Genomic DNA, 25890 nt, shown 5'->3' with positions numbered 1-25890 from the left:
AAGAAGGTGAGACACTCCTGATAATGTCCTTAATTTCTATGCAGTATTAAGAATCTAAATCCAAGGACTGGAAAAAAAAAATAGAAAAGACATTCCATGATATCAGGATTCTTTCCCAATGATACACAGAAGAACTCCCTGCGAAAAGCATAACTATGGATTGAGGTAAGAAGTCATCAAAAGCTCATAAATATATTAAAAAATTAAAATAATTAGATAATGAGCTTACTAATAATAATAGATTGTAAACAAAATTAATACAAAAACAGGGGTTTTTCACTTTCATTATTAAACAGATATTTCAGAAGACAATTTCCTAGTATAATTCTGTTTGGAGTCTTGCTTGAACAATCACAGCTGAGCTTCCTCAGATCTGTAATCAACAGAAGGATATTTAGTTACATGAATTTTTATAAACCTTTGAACAAATCAGAGCTCCATAAATAAAAGCCCACCACTCAGGGTGAGTATATTCCTTTGAGATATTCAGCAGAATACACACAATGTGACTCAATTGAATTGACTGAAACAGGAGTCTCTACTTGTCAATGTCTATGAAAGGTATTCCTTCATTTTAACAATATTAATTTAACAGCTATTTCATTATGCCAACATTTCAGATCCTACCCCCTGTGCTGCATAAAACAACCAAAACAAGCACCTAAGTTACCACATGAAGAAGGCTTCCATCCAGCATCAGAAATTTCCAAAAACCCTTGTGCCTGGCTTGGAGAATCAATAATGTCCTCCAGGCAGATAGAGAAGCAGCATGGTTTATCAAAGCTCTGAACAACACTGAAGTGCAAGAACAGTAAGAGAGAAGGAAAAAACTGGGGGATGGTTGATACACCTGAAGACTGTGCTGCCATTCAGGGGGATCGGTGCAGCCTACCAGTGGGATCTTGATAGGCTGTAGAGTTGGCCAGGGAAACTTCATGAGGCAAGGGTAGGGTGTGTTGCACCTGGGGAGGAATAACCCCAAGTACCAGCACATGTTGGTGGCTGACCAGCTGGAGAGCAGCTCTGTGGAGAAGCACCTGGGAGTCTTTGTGGATGACAAGCTGACCATGAGCTGGCAGTGCCCTTTGGGGCCAGGAGGGCCTGTGGTGTCCTGGGGTGCATCGGGAAGAGTGTGGCAACAGCGCGGGGAGGTGAAAAATGGTTAAATACCGGAATATGCCCCTCTACTCGGTCCTAGGGAGACCACATCTGGTGTGCTGTGTCCAGTTCCAGGCTCATTCAGTACAACAGAGACAAGCAGCTACTGGAGAAGGTCCAGAGAAGGCCACAACGAGCTGAGGGGTCAGGAACATCTCTAAGAACTGAGCAAGGCTATTTGGATGCAGCCAGTCATTAAGAAACCTATCAGTAACCTAAGCTAGCCAGACCACACCTTGTTCTGAGTTCAGCTTCCATCAGCTGCCAACTTGCACTGCCCTGTGCTTTTGCTGGCCTACTCTGGCACACTCTCCCTGCTAAAAGAGCACACAAAAATTGTGCCACTTCTATTACATCTAAAAGGGAAAGTAGCAAAGTAAATGCACTGCTTAGGTCTACTTTCACAGATTTTAAAACAAATTACCACACTGAAAAAACAACCATGCTAAAAAAATAATCTCTAAGAACAATAACAAAAAAAAAAAAAACTCTTCAAAAATTTCTTCTGGTCTTTTAGGTCTACTTCAACTACTACAATCAACTTGGTAGTACAAGGATGGAAAACTTGATATCAAAGTAAGGGATTATTTTAGCTTTGCACTGGAGCAGCAGTTACAAAACTTTGTACATGAAGAACAAAGCAATCTTCGTACACAGTAACTGTGCTATTTTCCAGAACTAATTTTAAAGATGTATATCAAGAAATGTAGCAGTTTGTGATATGTTTTTCCTCATTTCAAGTACCTGAGAAATAAAGTAATACTAATTCTACATTCTTCTTGTAGATGCAAAAGTCACTTGGAAGAAATCTACATTTCAATATATTCATGTATTAATTTCAAATAATTATTTTATAATTCTTCATTTAGGATTTGTTTTTCTTCATTCAGAACTAAAAATAATTTGCTCTATGGATTGCTGCACGAAGAAAACGCCTCCCAAAATGACTGCCATCTGCCACTGTAAGAGAAGGCTCACTCTCTTCAGGGATGATCAGCTTCATTGCTACTAGGAAAACAGGAATCAATTTAGAAAAAGGATGTATTTTCTGAAGAAACTGGCAATATTTTTGCAGGGGAGACATGAGTTAAAGGAAGAAACACTGAATCTGAGGCTAAATAAGATGAGCTAACTGATTCATTCTGCCAAAGGAGCACAACAGTGACTCCAAATAGGAACTTGTTTTTAGGAAATGATGAGTACCAACACATCATATACACAAGAATCTATCTTCTCAGTTCCTCCTCTAGTGTTTACTTATTACATAAATACTACAGGTATGTGAGAAAGTTCGAATGCTGGGGTTGTTTTATACTAATCACATTTTTATTTACATGACAATGAGTGAGTACACATCAGCACCACAGGAATCATGAAGTCTCTGTAAGTGTTTTTACTATCTTGGAAACACAGTTTAACCCAGAATTTCATTCAAGTGTATGTTAAAAACAACTGCAAATATAGAAATATAAAATCCAAGTATTATCCTAAAGCATGACTACTAAAACAAGGGAAAGTATATAGTGCAGAAGGAAAAGCAGAATGGAGCTAAAAGTACTTGGGTATTTAAAAATCCTAATGAGCATAATTATGAACTAACTCCAAGAGTTTAGAGGCATTTGGTCTTATTCAAGTGTCTCTGTAATACATCCTGGTGAAAAAAAATTGATATTTTGCAATAAAGAAGGTATGTATTTAATATCTTTTCCTCTTGAAGGCTTTAAGTGGGCTTCTGGCTAAACCATGTAGCAGATGAATTCTTCAAACTGCTTCAAAGATCAACCTAAAATGTCTTTACATAGAGCAGTTTTCAACACCAGGTTAAATAAACATAGGCACAAGTTTCTTTTCAGGTATTTACTTGTATTTCTTAATAGGTAAAAAACCATTTTACTTGATCACTACTAATTATGAGTGCACCTGCTTCCTCAGGGAAAATAATTGTCTCAGCCTACGTCTTAGTACACATAGTTCTTTTTGCTGCCCAGTAATTATTTGAATGTTACAGCTTCACCAAATCTGTCTGGTTTACAGCATCCCTCAGGTAAAGGATGCCCCCTTCCAAAGAAACTTGTTTTTTAATATCTCTGGAAACGAAATACATCAAACATGCTTGCACTGATTGCAGTCAACCCCTTAATCATTCACAATTTAAAAATAAAATTGCTGTTCAAAATGTTTTAGAAATCTTTATTTTCACAACCCTTATGCTCAATGGGACATACCAGAGCAGCAAAAATTTTGATGTCCAGGAGTTGGCATAGGATGTTCCCAGCCACAACATACATACAAAAGCCACTGGTGATATGCAAGGTCTATTGATTTTGGCTGTATACAAAAACCCCCCCTGTCCCCTCTTATCCTTTCCAGCGCCAAATGGTGGGGGAGAAGAATGGCCTGCCAACTGACAGTCACACTGTTAAATTTCTCATTTGACTCCATTACATCCTATTCTGTTGCTGGGAGGTAGACAAATGTCTGTTCATGTACAGCTGCTCTTAAAGAGAACCATTTTCCTATCTGACAACTGAATCTGAAAATCAGACTGGCCATGGATAGTCTTATATCAATATCTTTCCAAAACACTGCGTCATTAAACTGTCTTAAAACTATACTGAAATTGAACTGGCAATACATCAGGTCTAGCACTCGTCTATCATACCACATGAAGTTTAAATTATTCTAAACTATCACACTGCAAAAGTTACAGCAGAATGCAAATTATTGGCTTTCACCATGAAGCCTAATCCTGAAAAAGGGCAAAAGAATGGAGTGGTCCTAGTGTGAACCCACGCTACCCATGACACCATTCAGAAAAGGATCATGTTCTGTAGCAGCTGCCATAGGTTACCTTTTCAATTATACTTGAATTTGGATGGACGAGAATTTCTGCTCTAGCAGTCAATTTCTTATGCAGTGCCCAGGAAAAATTCATGGGTAGTAAACTATGAAGGAATTTACAAAAAAAAAGAACCCACTACAATCTCGCTATGGTAGCTGCATGGTCAAAACTAAATTTTATTGCTACTGCAGAGAAATGGCCAAGGCAAAGTCAGATAAGAGAACTTTAGCATATTCATAAATCAGTGTCTGTTCAAGAGTTTTCAAATCCTGCTGAAAAAAATACTTTAATGATAACAAAGGTGTTGAGGATCAAATCATTGACACATAATAAAGTAGCTCTAAACTGAAATGCTCTAAAGATCCCACTAATTTAGATACTCTAAAATACAGATCCACTGCTGAAGTCAATTGTGCATGACTGGTGTAAAAGTGCTAACTAGTACTTGTATCAGAAACGCAGTGAGAATAACTTTGATGAAAATGTCATTAAACTTAGGTGCTATCAGTGAACACTCAACATCATTATTTCTAATAATTTTTTAAATATGTTTAGCTAGGAGTAATTTATTTTGTGCTCTCAAGTCACCCCTGGACATTAAGTCTTTCTCCAGGTTCCCAGACTGAATTCAGATTTCTTATGCATGTGGATTTTTATTTATTTATATTGTGGATGTAACGGTGCAGACTAAATCAAAGTTATTGTGCCCTTTTTATTTTTAATTAAAGACATGCCTTATTCTCTGGCTGCAAGAGACCATATTCTCAAAAGCCATTGACAGCTATTAACAACTGTCACAAAACAAGAAATACCATTCACCAACTAGAACAAATCTTTGCTTTGCCAAGTGACTGAAATGAAGCATTGCTTCATGATGCATTACTGTAGTGAAAGACTCTACCATAGGAGGTCAGTTATAGGGCAGGTGCAAATTACTGTGTATACCTTTAGTAATGCTACAGAACTTGCAGAGCTGTGAAAGATGGAATAAAACTTTTAACAGGAATAAAATGCTTCATAAAGAATAGTATCTCATTAGAACATATTGTGGAGCACTGCAATTTTATATTGCAGGTTTTGGGACATCTGCTAAAGTAGGCATATAATTCTTGAAAATTATAGGCAAAGATGGATGGCAATTACAATACCTTATTTACATGACAAATGACTGATCTGAGCATAAGACTACAAGATAGGCAAGGCTGAGCTTCAAGTTTAGCTATGAAGCCATCCCCAGATTTTTCCACTTGAACTCTTAATCTCAGTGTTCCCTTTTGTGAAAACATCCTTTATGTGACAAAAAAAAAGGTGAGGAATTGTCCAGATAATTGTCTTTTACAATTAAATACTTTTACAATATAAATACTTGCTAGAAAAGCTTTTCCTTCCTTTCAGACTATCTTACACCTTCTCATTGAACTACAGAACTGATATAAGAATATTTAGGGAAGACATACAGTTGCATAATTTTTTGCAGAATACAGATAAAGGTCACAAAGCCCTTTATACACAGGTGAAAATAAAATCTGTAAATACAAGCCCACATATATTTACTTCTCAGTTATTTTTTACTTCAATATAGTCTTTCACAAGCAGGGGTTTTGAAGACAAGCTATACTTAAGAAGTTACACTACACAGCCTCTTAACTCTGTTTTTGACCCTCACAGTTCCTGCAGCTTCAGGAATTTTGTGATTGTACTCAACTAGAATTCCATAAACAGTTCTGTTGGTCAGTCATATAACAGAAAACACAGCTCTCCCCTGTACATCAAGATAACTCTGTAGTATTAGTATAGATAAAATTTCAGAAGCTGGCACTTTGACACAAGGTTTTGTCCTAATATATTTCTGTAGGGGAAGAAAAAACCAAACCCAGAGCACATTACTCTTGAAAATATTAAGAGCAGGACTTTAAAATACAAAGTTATTTGAGGCCTATCCTTTTGCTTTATGTTATATGGAACACATAAGAGTGTTTCCATCCATCATGAAAAGGCTTAGAATTTCCTCAAAAGAAATTTAATTTCCAAAGATTGGTCTGTCTACAAAAAAATGAAAGAGATAAGAAAGCACCTTAGAAAACACAGCCATTGCTCTTCAGAACCCAATTCTCTGACTCCTTCATGGAATATATGTCACTCATGCCCTTCTATAAAATGTCAGTATAAAACTATGATTATTAACAATTTTCACACAGAAGAAGGGTACAATTGCAGGGACTGTTCAAGTGGGAAGAAGTGAATGAATCAGTTAGTTACAAATGTGTAATACTCTGCAACTATGAAAATATTTAGGCATGATATTAACTGAACACTTTTGTTTGCAAAAATCTAGGTTCAGACACACCAGTTTAACACATAAGATGTTCATATTTGACTGCTGCCTTTACAAAAGAATTATTTCTAAGCTGTAAAGTGTGTCCTCATGACAGTTTCTTCTGATCATCTGAGAGACACAGGAAGGAATCTCTTAATGTGGTTTTCATTAGAACAATGGGACAAGGTCAATTTACACAACTGAATCAAGAATACATAGTAATATTCTCTATGAAGAATAATCACACTAAGGGAACTATATCTGCGAATATCTAAATTAACTGGATCTTTAGAGCATTTCAATTTAGAGCACTCATTATATGTTAAGGATTTGATCTGTATTTCTCACATCACTTTTATTGAACAGAAGTTTTCCCATTCATATTTTTCAACATAACGTCATTTATTAAATTTTTAAAAAGGCATGATAAAAAATTAAATTCCATTTGTGTGTGTTATCATGACATGCAACTTTTCTATTTTCCATAGAAAAAAAGCTGTGAAAACTTCCTCACAAAATTCCTGAACACTTTTTTAAATTAATTTTACAGTGATCAGTATTTCTAGCTTACCTGAATGCTAGTTACAAGATCAGTTACAGCCTCTTCTTTTAGTAGTAATTTACATCTTAAAAGAAGCCTCATAGTCTCAGAGCAATATTTTGCCCTCTACTAAGGAAAGGTGACAACTTTCATCATCAATGGTGAAAACAGCTGATTGAAAGAGAAACTTTTAATTCTCCAGAGTCCTAAACAGCAGCCATTCCTGTTCTGATCTTCACTCAAAACAGATGCCAAATATATCTCAAATCAAACTCAAAGCTCAAGATACTACATTTAGTAGATCACACACAAACCAGAACCAAAACTAAAAAGGCATTTATGTACACTTGTCAGTTCTGGCACACTTTCACTTTAAGTCAGGCAAAAAAGAGTTGTAGTGAAGTACCTGATAGAATTTCCTAATCTGAAGGTCCCAAAGCTGAAAGATCTGACATGTACCATAGTTTCACATTAAGATGGACATGCAGAATGCCTCTAACACTGCAGACAAGAGCATCTGTTCATTTCAGCTATGCTACACAATTTATACAAATCCAGAATCTGATCTCTGGTTACAAATGTTCTCAATGCTCTCTCTCCTGCAACAGTGACAATGACATATCTTCTCACACCATCATGCATTGTTATGTCTTGAAAAACTTCTAACAGCCTCATTAAAAAATGGCTGGAACAGCACCAGATATAAATAGAAAGGTATGGCTGGACCAGCCACTCAGTGTACTGACCACCACGTACTACCTCCTTCTATGATCTAATGAAGCCTATTGGAAACAGAGGCATAATATTTGTTTAACCTTATTGCCCTTCCAAGGCTGATCACCACTAGAGGATTTTCAAGCCTGCTTTCATGCCATATGCATTCCAGTGCTGCTTCTCCAAGACAACAGGCACCTACAGTGTTTCCTACATCAACAGGATCTGTGCATAAAACTATCAAAAGTGTACTGAACAGAACTGAAACTTAGTGTTTTCACAAAAATACTCTACAGTGCTAACTTGACAGATATGCTGTTAATTTGTCAACTACGGTGACATTGGATTCCTGTGTGATTTTCAGTTGTTCATTACAGAAGTGAAATGTGTATTAAATTTAATTAGTAAAGAGGAGTTTTGGAATCTGCACATGAAGTTACCATATACTTGATCAACTGCCACACAATGAATTTGTTGTTGCTTGACTCCATTAGAATAATTAGGAAAAAAAAAAATCACTAATTCTCAAGAGACCTCAGATCCGGCTAAGTAACACTCTAAGTTTATTTCTTGATTTACAGCAGTTTTTCATCAGACTTGCTCTCTGTGCTCTTAGTCTAACTCATTCATTTCTTAAGCTGAAGATTTACAGTCTGTATGAGCAATCCCTGATGTTTTAATACATCTAAGCAAGGACAAGTTGAACTCCACACAAAGTCAAAAGATTGCCAGCAAGACAACGAAATACACATGTACCACTCCAGTGAAGGCAAAACAATGACATGAATAGAAACAAATAAATAACACATAAATAAAAAATAAAATAGTTTGTCTGTAGAAGAAGCATTACTTCTTATGACAAGAAACTGTAAGGGATTTAATTGTTAATAACTGCACAATTTTTACCATAAAACTTTCCACTGATGCCAGTAAAGTAACGAAACTCCCATGAACTGTGCTTATTATCATCATGCACAATGGGATGTATTCGCATAATGAACAGGTATTATGTATTTATTACCATTGTTTTCTATTACCTAATACTGGCTTGTTCAATTTTTTCAGGTTTTCAGGCCCAGGGAAAAGAAGATTCTTGATTCTTCAGCAAGACATTTGGGCTCTCAGCTGTGTAATTTTATAGAAAAGTAATGACAACTGAAAATGTTTCACCCCGAATCTATCAGTAGCACGTTATTATCCCACCACTTCAGAACCATTGGGACTGATGTTGCTTTTCCCCTGCAGCTCTGTGAGGCTCTGCTATGCAAGCAATAACTTAACCTTAACCTTGGAGTTTGCAAGCCTTTCCACGGGTGTCCTATCAAAGTATGAACTAGCAATACATTTCAAAAGTGGTTAGAAACTTCAGCTGATACACACACACACAAAATTTCTATTTGCTTTAACAAATACCAACAACTTTCATGTTTCTGCATGAGGACAGCATCTTTATCAGGGAAAAGAAAAAGAAGCTCAGATGCTGTCTGAGATAGCACAGGTTAGCAATACTCAGGTTACTATTATTCAGGGCAGGCAGTATGTTTATTTACAGAAAGGGTGCACTAAGCAGTCCAGCATTAAAGAGGTGTTCCAGGGGATATATTCTTCCCCTGACCACCACCTCTCAAAAGATACTTGGCTGTGGTGGAATGCCCAAAAAAAGACATTTAAGACCTCCGAATGGCAGTCTCACAGACTTCTGATTTAATCATTTTGTTCTTTGTCATACAAGAAAGTATTAGTACTAGTTCAGGGGTGCATAGTTAAAAAGCATTTCTATTTCTAACCATATTAGAGATAGGCAGAGCAATCCATTTTTAAATAAAATTGGAAAAACCACATTTAACTTTTTAAACTGCCACTGAAAACATTCTTAAATTCCATTTTATTTATGGATTGAATTCCACTAGAGAAATGTGGAATGGAACAGTAAGTTCTAAAGAATACAGTTTTAATTGTGTTACATACTGCCTCTGCTTTAATTATGTAAAATAGTATTAAGTAACAAACTGTTTATGCATGAAGTGGATAATTAATACATAATCAACAATTATTATGATAATTGGGTAATGTCTTTTTACCTCTTCTCTCTTTCACCTCTTCAAACTCTCAACCAGAGTAACAGTCAGAGAAATACCTGTTCTAGGCTGGGATAATGATGAAATACATTTTTTCCCATTGATCTTTCAAACACAAAGCACTTGTTCTAAAGAACTGAATCAACAACCACAGAGGCCTGGAGAGAGAGCAATGTATATTTCATTATCTTCCAAGTGTAATGTTTTTACCAGCATTATAGGCAAAAAAAAAAAAATGGAACAAAAAGTGAACACAGATTTTGGGGTTATCACTAGCCTCAATTCCAACTCTGTTACTGCTGCTCATTTGGATTTTTTCTAGAAGGGGGAAGGATGTGAAGCAGACTTGGTCACAATTTTTATCCTCTTTTCGGGAAATGATAAAGTAAGTTATGAATTAACATTTGAACCCAACTGTTTTCAACTGACTCTGACTGTATTCTTAACACTAACTCACATTTATTAAAATTCATAACAGTTCACATTTTTACCCCTGGAGTCGGGCTAGTACAGTGCCATCACTGAAAACATATTTGTTGAAAATGTTTAAACAGTTCCACTATTTCATGAAGACATCACAGCATCCCCACAGTTAGCTTTGTCTAAACACTGCAGATACCATCCTTCTGGAGATTTTGGTCAGCCAGATGCAGAGCACTGGGTAAGTTCTTGGGAAGCCCCGGACAAACCCGTGCAGGTACCAGGTTTCGATCGCCCGAGCCGGGCGCTCCGCGCGGAGCTGTCTGCGGTGCTGAACCGGCGGCTGCGACACCGCCCCAGCCGCACCCGAGCTGCTCCAGCACCCCACCGCACACACACCACGATCTGACAGCGGGAAAAGACGAAAACTCAGCTGTCCTAAGCTGCTGTATCACTTCTCGGCTTGGCAAGAATATTGGCAAGCCTTTATAAACTTCCCTTCCAACTCCTTTAAAAAAAGCAGCAAGTCTGGGGCAGGCAAACTCTAGAGACTGGTTTAACTGGCTGACTTTTCAAAACAAAACATAGAAGTAATGTCAGTTCAAGAGAAGACTAAAGCCACCTGCTGTGCTGCTAGGCACTGTATCATGGACATCCTTGCAGCATGACTGCTTGATCTTCCTACCAATAAATCAAGGTCAAAGACTACTGAAAAGAATGAAAAAGCTGACTTCCACTTGCCAGCATTCTAGGTCAACAGGAGTTTCTCAGTCAGTATTCATCCTGCACTCAGTAATAATTACTAAACTCTCAGCTCCTTATTTCCCAACGTGTTTTTTTGCTTCATGCTTTGTAGAAAAATCTACTTATGCAAAGGTTGGTTTACTCCCACCAGAGTATGAAAGACACCACAGCCACAAGCTGAATACAGCCACCTTCTTCTGTTCTATGGAACAAATTTTCCTCTCTCAATGAATTCCTGCTTATTTACACTATAACAAATATTTAAGTATGTTTCAGATAATAATCAGAAAATCATGTTTCAACGGAAACAGTACTGACAAATAGCTGGTGCAAAAAGTCTTCCAGGACACAATCAACCAACTGTGGGCTCTGTTCTACAGACCTTTTTATTCTTCTGCACAGAGCAGAACATTTGCTTGAATTAATGACACATCTGCCTTCAGAAAACAGTCTGCTTTAAAACTTATTTAAAAACCATCACATTATCAGGTTTACGCAGTATCTTCTTTTGCCTGGAGAACATGATGTATATTGTGTACTTAGCCAAGGGATTTTAAAGGTACCTTTTTTCCCCCAGGTGTCTTCTGCAACATAGATTTTATTAGCATAGAACTGACATAGCCTTTGTCCTGCACTCTCATCAAGCTTTTCAAAAGTCAAGTGTGTGCAGAAAAACATACTATGCTTAAATTCAAAAGTGAGCAGATATCTAATAGCAACAGAGGGTACTATATCCTTTTCTTCGAATAAACTCCTTAAAACAGAGAACTTCTCTTCATTTTTGATGTGAATGAGAGAACCCCTTGAAGCAGCAGCTCTTCCAGGCACTGTCATGACTACTGCAGTTTCTAGTGTCTCTCATTCTGAAACATGGGGTATGGCTGTTTTACAGGCAGGTATACTTGTGCTCTGTCCGGCAGCACAGAAAACTCCATTAACCGTGATTAAGCCATATTATTATTGCACAGCTCCTGCCATGGAGTTGCATATATGAGGAAGTTTGTTAAAAAAACAACCAAAATGGAATTACAAATTTAAAAAAATATTTCTTTTCTGATCCATAAGGGATCTGATTCCTAAGACAATGAAAATTTTTAAATCCTTGCCTGAAAAAATTCCAACAAACAATTTAATCTTGGAGTAACTATTCAGTATAAGCTGGAGTACCTGCATGGACCTACAACTATTTTATTTTCATTCAACTATTTATCTTCCATAAAATTCTTCACTTAGAGTTCCTGAAAAATGCATAGAATATTTTAAACATTTAGAGAGGGCTTGTTTCAAGCTTTGCTTTTCATGCCTGAAGAAACATTTGTGGGAAGATACACCAGATAAGGCTCCCACGCCGCAGGAGTGCTACTTATTTATTTTTATACTGATAAAGAAACCTGTTCATCAGTAGTCCCGTAGTTTATAAATTTGCTCTCTCTCCAGAACATTTGTTTATTCAATATAATATCATTAAACAGCTTTCAATATCTTTGACATTAATGCAGAAAAACTGGGTTCTGAGCCAGGCAGAGGTTTTGCATGGGAAAAGACTGTACAAATGGATTTAATTTGGCAAAAAGTCTTCAGTAACATAATACTTTTCAAAAACTGCCCTAAGTAGGAGACTGTGTACCATTTCATGTTGAAACAAAAGAATTGTACTATACAATGCTTAATTTTTTATTTTTTATTTAACTGACTGGTACCAGTAGAAAAGTCTTCATTGCCCTTGAAACCTGACATTTCAGTCTTCAGCTCAAGGAGTCTCTGGAAAAGCAAAAGCACTATATCTATGAGTAAGATATTTTTCCCTTCAAAACTTTGAATCCTGTCTGTTGTACAGTTTGGTTGAGCTGAAATGTTACATTTGAATTTCTTGGTCAAAAAAATCGCAACTGAAATTAGGACTAAGTCACCTGGACAGAACCTGCGACAGTATCTGTGAGATTTATTCTATAGCTTTGACCATTATGTTCCTCTTACCTTTAGCCCTATCCCTCCTAACACTTTTCTCTGGTCACATTCCTAGACACTTTAGCATTAAATAAAACAAGTAAAATATCAGTTTTTCCCCTCCTTTTAAACACTCTCCTAGAGTATACTCCTATTTCAGACAGCTCACTGAGGATTACATACCTTGCACAGTGAAGACCATTAACCTTACCGTCAAGAGAAAACGCACAGCATGAAATTTAGTCACTGAAAAATAAAAGACTATTGCTGCGCATCTGCTGCAGGAGACGACAGGCACATCACCTAGAAAGCAGGTTATAACCTTAAGACTAGGCAATCCTATAGCACAACTGCAGTCAGACTGTCCCTAGCAGGCAGAATTCCCTAGCAGGCAAAGCTTCCTGGCTGCTCTCTGCCCGTCGTTTGGTGCCCGTCTCCAGGGCTGAGGTCCATTCACCAACTTCGGCAGGCTTGCAGAGACCAGGCTTGCTTTCTGAAGCGGCAGGACGTGCCCAGTACTTACCAGCACAGCTCCCCTGGACAAACCGCCTCGCACCCCCCACCTAAGCCAGCAACGCGCCCTGGACCAAAGAAGGAAACGTTACCTACCTGGATTTCTCTTGCGTGGTACACGATGATGAGCCCGAGCAGGATAATCGTGGAGAGGCTAATAAGGCATTTCAGAGCGAGGGAATACAGAGACTCCTGCAAGAGAAAGACACAGCCGTTCCTCAGAGAACCCATGCGCGGGAGCCGCTCCGCCCCACCGCCACCCCGGCCCGAAGAGGCGGCCGGCGGCGCCGCGCCACCGGAGAGCGGGGACACCACGGGACGGGGACGGGCGGGGGTCGCGGGCGGTGGGACTGGCTGCCGCCCGAGCTGGTACCTTGGTGTAGGCGCCCCAGGAGAGTTCGGTCTCGATGACCATGACGACGATGCCAAACATGCCGAAGATGAGCGCGTAGTCGCTGAGGCGCTTACGCTTCTCGAAGAGAGCCCGGCGGTGTCCCAGCTTGTAGCCGATGTTCTGGTTCTTCTTCTTGCTAGACTTGCCCCCGCCGTTGTTGGAGCTTCCCGTGCCGGGGCCGGGGCCGGGGCCGGCGGAGCTGTACAGCGCCAGGTTGTTGGAGTTGTTGTGTTCGGGCTTGGAGACCACGATCTCCGGGGCGGCAGGGCTGCCGGCGGCGGGGGCAGAGCCGCCGGCGGCGGGGCTGGCGAGCGGCGCCTGGAGCGGTTGAGACTCAGAGTCCAGATCGTGCAGGTTCCTGCGGGACGAGCTTAGGTTGCTGAGCGGCCGCATGACGCCGCCGTTGTACCTGCAGCTGCTCATGGCTATTTCGGTGAAGGGGTTGCTCTCCCGGCGCTGCTGCTGGTGATGGTGGTGGTGATGGTGATGGTGGTGATGATGGTGAGTGCTGCTGCTGCTGACACTGCTGCTGGGGCTGGCTGCCTGCTGCTGCTGCAGGCTATGGCACTGGTGGTACTGGGAATATTGGTGAGGCTGTCTGGACGCGCCAGCATGGCTGGACGGGGTGAACTCGCTGACGTTCAGCTGGCTGCCGTGCCGGGAGGAGGCGGCGGAAGACAGCGGCGAGGAGTGCGTCCGAAAGGCGCCCGAAAGCGGCGAGGAAGCGCGGAGCAGCAGGGGCAGGTTATCCCCCGCGGCTGCCGCAGCAGCCCCGTAGTAGGCGCAGTTGTTGCACTGGAGGCACGGGCTCTGCTGCTGCTGCTGCTGCTGCTGCTGCTGCTGGAGGCTCTGCTTGTCCTGGCCGTGCGGCTGGCAGTGCGGCGGCGCCGGCGGGCGCTGCTGCTGCTGCTGTTGCTGGTGCTGCTGCTCGGGGCCGAAGCCCGCCGGGAAGTGGCGCGGCGGGTCCATGCCGGGGCCGTTAAAGCCGCAGGAGGACCGGGCGGTGGTGCACCCTGCGCAATGCGTGACGGTCGGCAGGGGAGCGTCCTGCTGCCGCCACGACGGGCCCATCCCGGCTCCCGTAGAATCCAGCCGCCGCGTCCGATTGGTCGGGCGCACCAAAACAACGGGCATCACGTCACCTGGCGGAGGCGGAGCGGCCGCGCCGTCAGCGGGGGGCGCGGGGCCCCCGCCCGCGGGGATCCCGCCTCCCGCCCCCCGCAGGTGAGGGCTGCCCTCGCCCCCCGCCCGCCCCGCCCGCGCCGCGGAAACCCGGGGCTTCCCGGGGGCGGGGAGCGCGCTCGCTCCCGGGATCTCCCCCGCCTGTCGGCGAAGGGGCTCCGCCGCGGTTCTCCCCAGCGGCTCTCCCCGGCTTCCCACTCACATCTGCGCCGTCTCCGGAACATGGGCGCCGCGTCGCGCTCCGGAGCTGTCCAGCAGCGCCGCCGCCGCCGCCGCCCTGCAAAACACAGCGTCGGGCTCGCTCGCCGCCCGCCGCTCCGGGCCGCGGAAAGCTGGAAGGGGCCGCGGCCGCGGCGCGGAGCGGGGGGCCCTCCCCGGCACATCCCGGGCCTGTCACGAAGGATGGGTGGGGGGACGCACGGCTTCTGCCGTTTGCTCCTTCTTCCCTCAGGCGGAGGAGATAGAGGCGTAGCCGGGGCGTGAGGCCAGCGGCAGCCGGGGGTGGCTCGAGGGCTGGAGACCTGCTCCGCCGGGTCGGCAGGAGCTGTACCGTGAAACGGCACCGGTGTCACTGAGTAGCTCCCCTCCACCTCCGGCTTCCTGCCATGCACTGCCTGCACAGTTCTGAAATTGGTTCTCTACTGCCATTTTGCCTCTTCCCTTTTCTTTGCCTCCCAAGCCCCCACTGAGTAATCTGCTCTGGCAGCTCCGTTAGGCAGAGCCATGTCTACATCAGGTAAAGTCTGCTTTCTGCATTTATTTAAGGAAAGATTTTTTTTAGGAAATAATTGTGAAAATGAGAAATGATTTTTCTTGTCAGAGCTGTGTCATTCCTGTCAACTGTCAACTAGGCAAGACTATAAGAGGGAGTTTCTTTTTTTTCTTTTCTTTTTTTTTTTATTTTGATACCATGGAAGATCCATGGAAAATTTTCCTTACATCTTTAATTTCTCAGCAATGTTAAAGACAAAATCCACCAAGCCTTTCTAGGATAAAAGCCTGCATCCTGGTAATTTCTGTGTCTCCTGTGACATTCAGTTTCCTTTAAAATCCTTAGATGAGCTGTAGGTTAGAAAGATGAGTGAGGCAGTGTCATTAGCAATGTTTTTAAATATGCTCTGTTATAAAATTTTAAACTTAATTCCTAATCAAGATGTAGCTTTTAAAGCAAGCACATGTATCACCCACACAATAAAATACCCTCCCTAATGTAGTAAATATCATGGGTTACAATATAGATAAATTATTTAGACACAGACCAAAACTTAGTCACGTTTACATAGCATGTTATTTTGAAAAAGCACTCATAAGTGGGAATATATATGATAAACAAAGTCATAATATCTTGTGATAAATAAAAATTTTCCTTACAACCAAGTTTTGAATAAAAATCCACACACATTTCATTACACAAATAATAAAATACTTTAGTTTTTAAGTTACACTGAGGTGTATCTGGATGCTCAATATTGCACTAATTTCCCTGAACACCAATGGCCAAGATAAAAGGTGCTTTTATTCTTAAGAATGAGCAGGCTGTTGAGCACAGCGTCAGATATTCCATTTTCTTTGAAAAAAGGCAGTGCTATAATTCTGTCTTAGTTGTCCCATTTCGCCTGTTTTTGAAACACACATGAATCTCAGGAATCTTTGGAAATTAAAATCCCAGGAAACCTGAGCTTCTACTGTTCTGTAATTCTACTATTCTACTATTCTGCTTCAGTCTTGCTGAAGCATGCTTTCAAAATACATGTTTTATGAACTGGCTAAAAATTAGATAGGCAAGGTTCCATCTCTCCTTTTCTGTTCATGCTGTGTCCTTAATTTTGCTTAAAGGAACTTTCTTCTAAGCTTTCATTTTACCAGGATATAAATTCTCATGACCGAGTTTACCTTGGAAAGCCCTTTAAGAAATTTGTAAATCTTCATGACTTATTTAGAAGTTACCAAGGCTCTGTCCTGTAACTTCATCTACTCTGATCATGGAAGCTTACATTAGAATTTTGAAGAAGAAGAAAAAAATCTTTTTAAGGCCTTGTTATACTAAAATATCTAATATCTTTATGCTGTGTGGGGAAATGATTGCAATTTTTTTTTCTAATTCCTGTATAGAAGTTACGAGTCCCAAATGTTGTATCTCTTGCTATCCTGTTTATTTGTTGAAATGCAAGGACAGTGCTGTTACAAGCTTTTAGATATGTAGCCTACTGTCTTGGTTATTTCATTGTGTGAATAAAAAAAAAAATATTCCCATGTCTAACACAAGAGGTCATACTCATCACACAGCTAGCTAGAAAACTGATAAGCCAGGTTTTCACTTTAGTCTCATTGTGCAGTCTGGGATATTTTATCACAATTTTAAGGTATAAACTAAGAATTGTGGAGAGTTTGCATTTTCAGAGCTAATAAACCTTCTCTTCTGTGGCATGATTAATGAGAAAGAACAGAAATTAGCTATTTGTTTTATCTTTCATTGCTAAATAATTTTGAAGTTCATTTTAAAGAATGAACGTACTTGTTTTCAGAAAAAAAAAAATCTATTCTTCATGCAAACTTAATTGTTACATTCTTTTGTACCTCACATTAATTACTGTGGCAGCTCAGGATTGCTCAGTCATGCTAACATGGCAACAGTGAACGCCTATGAAAGAAACATTACCTGTTTGGGATAAAACTTTGGGGTTTTTCCTACCTTTTCATTATAATCTGGGTGGGACTGCTCTTACTGATTGTCATAATACCTGTATCTGCTGTGCCAAAAAGGTTGATTTTACATGAGTATGTCTACATGCATGTGCATGCACACCTTAATATAAAGAGAGAAACAGTTACTGCAGATTTCACTGGATAATTATGATTAATGGAGATATTCAGAAAACAGATTTTTCTTTTCCTAACCTCTCTAATTGGAACAACAAGATAAATACTGCCAAGCAGCATTGAGCTAAACTGTATTAACAGGACTGGCAACACCACAGACACAAGAAAAATTAGTTTTTTTGGGAGGATAAAACCACTATGAAATATTTGAAGTGACATGGATCGGCTGGTAATTTTAAAAGCTCACATAGCAACATACAATGGGGATACAACAAATACAGACTACAATAAAAGATATTAGGAAGCTACTTTGGCTGTTCCCCTCTTGCCCCTACTAATGCCAAGTTCCTGTTAAAATAACTGAAAATTCTGAACTCATAATAGGCTCAAAAATATAGAAAGACAGTAAATAAAAGGAAACAGAGAGAAAAAAAAAGCCTAGGAAAATTCCTTTCTCAAAGCATAATCGGTACAACACCTAGAGTTTTTAAGAAAGCAGCAAAAGAAAAAGACTTGTCCAATGACAGAAAAAACCCAACAAACAGGCATTGCAGAGCTCAATATGAGACTGAAAGGTGTCATTCAGTGAAGGCAGAGTCACATTAATAAAAACAGAGATAACACCAGGGTAATATAAGGTAATATAAGATCATTCAAGGGTATCTATATGTCAATAAAAGTGCTCTTGAGACCATACCAAATAACTGCAGTATAGCTGCTGAGATGATGGGCATGGAAACTAACTGCATGAATCACATGTGTAAATTCCCTTTTCCATACCATCTGGCAGGGCTTTTGCCCATCAGACCCCTCTAACCTTCACCCCAGCAATGTCTGGTGTCATGTAATTATATACCCTAACTGGAATACCACCTCTGCTGTACCTATGCTTATTTCCAAGACCTTTTGATAATGTTTCACATTAAAGGGACAAGGAAAATATTATGACTCCATACAGATAGTACAATTACATATTAGGAGGATGCTTACTTTGCTGTTTCTACATTTGATTTTCTACAATTTGACTAATTTTCTGCATTTTCTTCTGCTTCTCCAGCCACACCACCAATGAAAATGCAAGTCCGCTCCAGTTTGAAACCTTCTTTTGTAATCTGGGATGTGTAGGATGTTGCACATAAGGGCACTGGATTGATGATAGCTCTAAAACAGTAACGAAAGTTTTCAAGGCTGGGGATGTCTTCATTCATAGGAATGTAGCTTAAGAAATATCTAGAATTTCTGCATGCCCTTCCTCTAGTTAAGGGGCATTAAGGGATGAGGGTTTATTTTTTTTTTTTTTTTACTAAATGCAGTTTTTATTTTTATTCTACATATTGAAAATATTGAATGTGGTCCAGAAAATACCTGGTAAAAGTATTTCTTCACTTAGTTCACTTTCCATCCTTTCTTGAAGGTCACACAAACCTAATGACTTCTTTTCTTTCCTTTGCTTTTTTTTTCATTATCAAGGGATACCGCCGCCTTTAAAGAATTTCACAGCTAGCTAAATGCATCAACATGGATACTGTTTTAGCCAGCTGATTCAGGTGCTTAGCAGGTGACTCAAATTATGTTTAATCAGACTGTCTTTTATTATTCTCACAAATTGTTGCAGTTTTGTAATGGAACTCAGATAACTCAGTACAATTACTGAAATGCTAATTTAATGGTAGTTTTTTTCTATTCCAGCCTGTGCAAGAGCACAGAGTGACTTTCAGCATGTATGGGATTATCAAGTGCAAGAATTTACTTTTAATTGCGCAGGATGTCATTTTAGCAGCATTTTGACCTGTTAAATCCAGTGAGACAGCACTTACATCCAAATATAAGATTATACCTTGCAGAGGTGGATGTTAGCTATGCTTTTTCTCTCTGTAAAATATGTAATCTGTGATTCATGTAGCAATTGGTTCAAAATAATTAAATTTGCCCATGATTTAGTTTTAAAGTTAAGGTTGTTGGTTTTTTTCCCCCATAGGTACTTTATCATCAGTGCTCTGTTTAGCTTTAAGAACAGAATTGCTATAGATTTGCATTTTCTTTGGGTTTTTTTTGGAAACTTCCTTCAAGGTTACTTAATAACAGGTTCCCTTATTAGGCTGTAAAATGTGAAAGATGGGCATTGCTTTAATTAGGTGTGTATGAGTGCTTTCAAATCTTTAATGGTAGGTTCTTCCAGCCAGCAGCCCTCAGAATTCAAAACACATATAAAATGTAAGGTTGCTTCTTTGTGTTTATTGGGAGATTTTCTATTTGTTTCTGCATTCCTGATCCCCTGAAAGACTGCAATTTCTGCAGCACATTCAAATCTCTTGTCACAAAAATCTGTTTGTTTAGTGCTGTCATCATCACATCTAGAGTTTTGGATGTGCTCATGGTACACACAAATTTTAATGTAAGTTGTGGTCCTGCTTACAGAAATTATTTCTTTAACAAGTCTGGAAAGTTTATGCACCTGCAGAACAAATGGAAGCAGGGAAAAGATGAAAGCAAATGTTCAATTTTATGTTACCTGCAGTTACACTTCCTACTAAATATACAGTTGATTGTATTTATGTGCTTGTTTTTCTAATTTATGAAATGGCTGGTTTGAGAAATGAGTTTGGAAAGAGCATCTCCTTCCTTTCAAGCTAGCTATGTCTGCAGTACTTTATTTTCTTCCCTCCTCTGCCTTTCACATTTCCCTTTCTTCTCACCCTTACCTGCTGCAGAGGAAACAGTACACTCATGTTACTTGAAAGCACTTCTGAGGTGGTAGAAGACAGGGAAGCATTTATTAAAGTAGGGAGTTACTCAAACAGCTTCTGCTTCAAGCTGGCTCTGGCTGGGTAAGCTGTACAGCTAAACAACTATTTGAAGTGATATTACAGAACTTGATGGGAAGTTTTATAAAATTTGCATTCTCTGAAGTATAATTCTTCCACTTCTCTGGTTTCAATATTACTCAAGAAAAGTTTGCTGTTTTTTTTGGAGGAAAAGACTAGACAGTATTAGTTATCAAAACTAATTTTAAAGTGAAAGGAACAGAAAAATAAAAAATACATTTGTGCTGTTTTCAGCTGTGGAAGAGTTAATTTTCTTCACAGTGTCTGTGTTTTGGACATGTGCTGAACACAGGGTTGATAATACAGAGATGTTTTTGTTATTGCTCAGCAGGGCTTACACAGATCCAAGGCCTTTTCTGCTGTTCTTGCATGCTGGTGAGGAAGCTGGGAGTGCATGAGAGGTGAGAGATTGGGAGGAGACACAGCTGGGACCGGTGACCCCCAACTGACCAAAGGGATTTCCAGACCATGTGAGGTCATGCTCAGTACATAAAGGTGGGGGGAAAAAAGAGGAAGGGGGAGCATTTGTAGAGATGGCATTTGTCTTTCCAAGCAAGCACTACACATGATGGGGCCCTGCTTTCCTGGAGATGGCTGAACACCTGCCTGCCCATGGGAAGCAGTGAAATAATTTCTTGTCTTGCTTCACTTGAGTGTATGGATTTTGTTTTCCCTATTAAACTGTCTTTATCTCAACTCATGAGTATTCTGGCTTTTGCGCTTCCCATTCTCTTCCTAATCTGGTGGGGTACTGAGCCAGCAGCTGCCTGGGGTTTGTTGGCTGGCTGGAGTTCAACTACAACTTCTCACATAAAATCCTACCCTATTCAGAAAATAGAATTTCTACAGAATTACAATTAATTCCTTCCAGATGGGTAAAGAAATCTTTGCAACCCAATATATGAGATTAGTAGCTATTGTATTAGCGAAGTAACATTTAAAATACATATAACACTGTAGACTGCTTTAAAGAGTTTGGATAACCAGACAATTTCTCAGCAGAAAAACTGCTTTTTAAAAAATATTGTTCTTAAATTAAAAAGTTATTATTCTTCACACATTCAAAATATATTCTACATTAGAGTAGTCTGATGCAAGCATTCAAAATATATAGACAGTGTGGTTTCTTCACCCTGACTAGTATTTTAGATTATTTATCTTTTCAGAAGATCAAAACCAAATTCAAATTGGAAAAGATCTTCCTCTTTAAATTATGAAATCTCTGCTGTTACTGTTACAAAGTATGACCTGAATGTTCTTAGAAAATTTTACTAATATCAAAAATTTATCAGTGTTGAAGCTGGTCTGAATAAAATTAGCTTTTTCTGTCTCAAAGAAGCCTGTCTTCTGGAATGGAAAGCCTTTCATAGTAGGAATCCATTTTCCCATTTGTAATCATTACTGCAGAATGATCAGGGCACATAGGTAAATGATCTTCCAGTTCTGTCTCAGGAAATAGCAGTACAGGTGGCAGTGTTGAAAGCAACAAGTCATTGAAGTGTTACACACTACTTTACAATGGAAAGTCTTTCAAAAATATAATTAAAGTATTCAGCAAGACATGTTCTCTGATGGGTGGAGTGTCAACATCTACATGCACCTCCAGGTACCTTGTTTCTAGGTCCTTGGTCTGCATTCTGGAGTTCAGGGATGTGGATTACAGGGTTTAGCAAGCCAGTGGGCAGAGCTTCAGCTAGTCAGAAGTGTGAACAGAGGACAAGGACACAATCACAAATCCAACACTTAACCAATGGTTCTATTCAGAACTCTCTCCAGATGGGGTAGAAGCATAATATTTACCTTTAAATACCCATCAGATACTGTGTTCGCCTCTTAAATCTAAGATATATGTATCTGGGTGTTCTTTGCTTAAACATGGTAGGGAAGAAAAAGTTATTTTCTTTTCTGCCAGCCTGGATGAACTCCATCTCAGAGAGCAAGTCCTAAAAATCAAGCTGTATTGTAAGTAAGGGAAGAAACAACCAATCTCCTTCCTTATGAGGAGCAGATTGTCATAAGGAAATGTCATAAGCAAATGTCTGCTTATGACATTTGATATGAATTATCAGGTCACTGAGCAGGAAAGTACCCAAGTCACATGTCTAAACAAAAATCAGTCACTCTATTATAATAGGAACAGGACCCCACCCCCACAGGGAGGGGCAGAGAGGCTCTTTAGCAGGCAGCTCTCCAAAAGCAGTGTGCATATACTCACCAAAACAGCAGCAACATCTGGTGCTGTCCCCTTTGGATGAGCCAAAGGAACCAGCTGGTCATTTCCAAACTTTTTCATGACTTTTTCTATGTCTACTTCTGTGCAGTATCAGTATCTGAATGTTCAGGGAAACACACAACACTTTGAACTCCAGATCCTAAAGCTACTTTCAGAATTGCCCTGGAATTTTGAGACTTGTATGGTATTTGCTAGAAATTTCTGACAGTCTCTGGGAGTTTAATCTGACATTCAAGGATTGCTTATACTTTAAAACATGACAACCTGTAGTCACCTGTAGTGACCTGTAGTCACTGTTATTCTTGCATGTTAAATTCAGCATGTCATCTGTCCTAGGTATGTTAGGTATGTGGGAAAAGGAGGATTCACTACAAGCTAAATGCCATCAAATTAATTTGTCATTGAGCTAATATACGTGTGTCAGTTTGGATAAGTTTTTGCCCTGCTGCCCTTCTCATGCACATGCTACATAACTGACAGGACAGTTTTTCCAAGAGGTGGAGCAGCTATATTTCTGCTAGTTTAAAATAATTAATTTTAAGTCTCTGTATGCACTCTTTACTTACTCTGAAGAGCTACTTCAGCTTTAGTAATTTCTTTTTCAACTTCACCAGGATTTTTATAAATTGTTCTTTATGAGTACATTTTGCATAACAGAAAAAGGAAAAAATACTTTCTATTTGACTCAAATATCCACAAATTTTATTTACAAAGTGAAATGTGGCATTAATAAAAGAACCTATATTATAAAACGTTTGTCTATGTTTATTCACAAAAATAAATCAATAAAGCCCACTTCCACTTTCTCAAACAATCAGCTGTAAGCAGTGTTTCCATGTCATGCCCTTTTCATGTTCCCTTCTATGCATGAGGGATTAGAACAGAAGGTTTTGCTTATCCCCTTATGAGGGTGTTAAATTTAATGTTAAACAGGAAAATCAAAAAAATACATTCAGGCCTTTGAGGTCTGGCAGCTGAGACTTGCAGGTGAACACTGTCCTTTCTGCCTCTGCACTAATGAATAACTATCTATCCAATGCACATAAATACCAAAAGGGTGGCACAATAATTTCTCTGCTCAGACCACTTTGTGCTGCCCTGTGGGGCTGGATCTCCCAGACAAATGCAGAAGTTTTCAAGGTCCTAGGTGGCTTAATCTAGCAGTAGGATTATGAAATATGGAAGAGAATAATGGCATCTACTATGAACATATGTGTTTATTTTCTATTATTTGCAACCGCAAAACCTCTTTCAGTTTCTAGTTTCATCAGAGATTAAAAAGAACTAAATCTATTTTGATGTAATCCTGAATTACCTAATTAATCTGTGGAAAATAAGCCATTTGGTTTTATTCCTTCTACTATAGTTCAACTGTTTTAATGCCTGCATTTCCAAAGGCAAGCATTCACACAGATCAAATATATGTGCCAGCTAACATTTGCTCATGTCTTTCTACAGAAGTGTCTCTTTGCACAAGTAAACATGTGTTTTGTAGAAACAGTCCAAAGCCTTACTTTTGAAAACTGTCCTTGTAATTGCAGATTCTAGGCAAATGTAATTGCAGATTCTAGGTGAGGATGATAGAGCTGCAGCAATTGAAACACAGGACACACTAGGAGGCATTAATAAACAGAAAAACGATTATAGATGTCATTTTCTAATGAAAGGTAGTGATTTACAATTGCAGAAGGGTGGCTGCTTTTGGTAGGCACAAACTCTGCCAATATGTTTATTTCTACATGTGTACTTATGTAATAACAGGGCTGCAGACAGGCTGGGAAGGTGGATGCTAAAGCACTGGAAGTGACTGCACTGTCACACACAGGAGGGAAAAGGGTAATTTCTGTTTATTATGATGAAAATGGCCCCTAGTATGCTCATAAACAATTTCCTTGTAAGCAGGTAAAAGCCATTTAAGTAGAACAGTATTGCTTGCTGGTCTCTGGTCTGTAGTGTGAAACTGACTCATGGCAGCAGAGTTAAAAATGAAAACAAGACAGCAGTCACTGTGAAGGAATAGTGGAACTATAGAGATGAATTATGTGAGGTGGAAAGAATGGTAATGAGAGATAAAAAAAGCTGCAATTCCTAAATAGATTGACAGCAGATGTTTAAAAAAATATCTGAGACAGTGTTTGAAAAGTGTGGTTAAAAGGAGAGGTGATGTTTTGGCCAGAAATAAAACTCATACACAAAAAAATTGTCTCAATTTGAGTGTCACCATGTCTGAATTTCTTAAAATGCGAAAATGCCTGTAATTAAATGGCAGTTTTAAATTCTGGGAACACATTTAATCTGTGTAGAATACAAATACCATTTTAGTCTAACTCCTGAACAGTGAAAACTGGCTTACTGGTGTAAAGTACTTGCTCTTTTAAGAATAGTCATACTAGTAAAAATTTCTTGTCATTTTTACAAGCTTGATCTAGGTCCTCAGCAGATGATGGAGATGGCTGACATGTCCTTCCTCTCAGCTACAGAAAGCAGATAAGGCCTGTGAGCATCAGGGCTGCCCCTCTTTGTAATCTGTGAGGAGAAGGCAGTGTCTAGACCCCAAGTTTAGAAGAGTATCCTATCTCTGATGGAAGTTGATCCAACATTTGGTATATGGATGGTGCTCAGGACTTGGCAGTAAACAAGGGGACAATCCATTCCCCTTGCTAGGGCATGTGTTCAGCATGACTTTAAATGCTGTGGGTGACAAAAGCCTGGTGATTGATGTGGCTGGATCAATGTGGAGCAAGGAAGCAGCTCTGCTTCCGGCAGGAGTCCCTTTCCAGTGCATCTCCAGTATGCAGCAGGCTGACAGATCTGCAGATCTGTCTGGTCTCAGATGTGCCCTGTAACAGTTTTGGCAGTGATTGCTATGAGATAATAGGTTGGATCCCTCTTCCAAGGTCTCTTATTTGAAACACTAGTTATAAATATAAATTGATACTCTACCCACCTTCTAATCTTTCTGACGTTAGAGATCAAACTCCCCAAGATAATAATTTGTAAATGTTCAGGAAAAATTTTAGGGAAAAAAACTCAATCCCATTGTAAATTTTGAATAATTTTGTGTCTAATATCTCATTCATTTTTTATTTTAAAAAAACTATTTTAATAACATTATGTTTTACAAGAGGAGGCCACTCAAAAAGTAAAGTGAGAAGTCCATGT

General features: G+C 39.7%; 1 protein-coding gene across 2 annotated transcripts in view; it reads right to left on the bottom strand.

Moving 5' to 3' along the window:
- The window catches only part of LOC103821477 (small conductance calcium-activated potassium channel protein 2), a 68452-nt gene extending 53650 nt beyond the window's left edge, over positions 1 to 14802 (bottom strand). For both annotated transcript variants that reach the window (XM_050987248.1, XM_050987249.1), the window contains exons 1-2: positions 13648 to 14802; positions 13371 to 13466 (exon numbers count right to left, since the gene is read on the bottom strand). In XM_050987248.1, the coding sequence (XP_050843205.1) occupies positions 13371 to 13466; positions 13648 to 14802 (1251 nt within the window). The remainder of the gene's footprint in view (positions 1 to 13370; positions 13467 to 13647) is intronic.
- Between the last annotated feature and the right edge of the window lie 11088 nt (positions 14803 to 25890).

The sequence above is a fragment of the Serinus canaria genome, chromosome Z (genome assembly GCF_022539315.1).
Source record: "Serinus canaria isolate serCan28SL12 chromosome Z, serCan2020, whole genome shotgun sequence".
Taxonomy (NCBI): Eukaryota; Metazoa; Chordata; class Aves; order Passeriformes; family Fringillidae; genus Serinus; species Serinus canaria.
The sequence above is the reverse complement of the archived record's forward strand: the minus strand, read 5'-3'. Positions and strand labels throughout refer to the sequence as shown.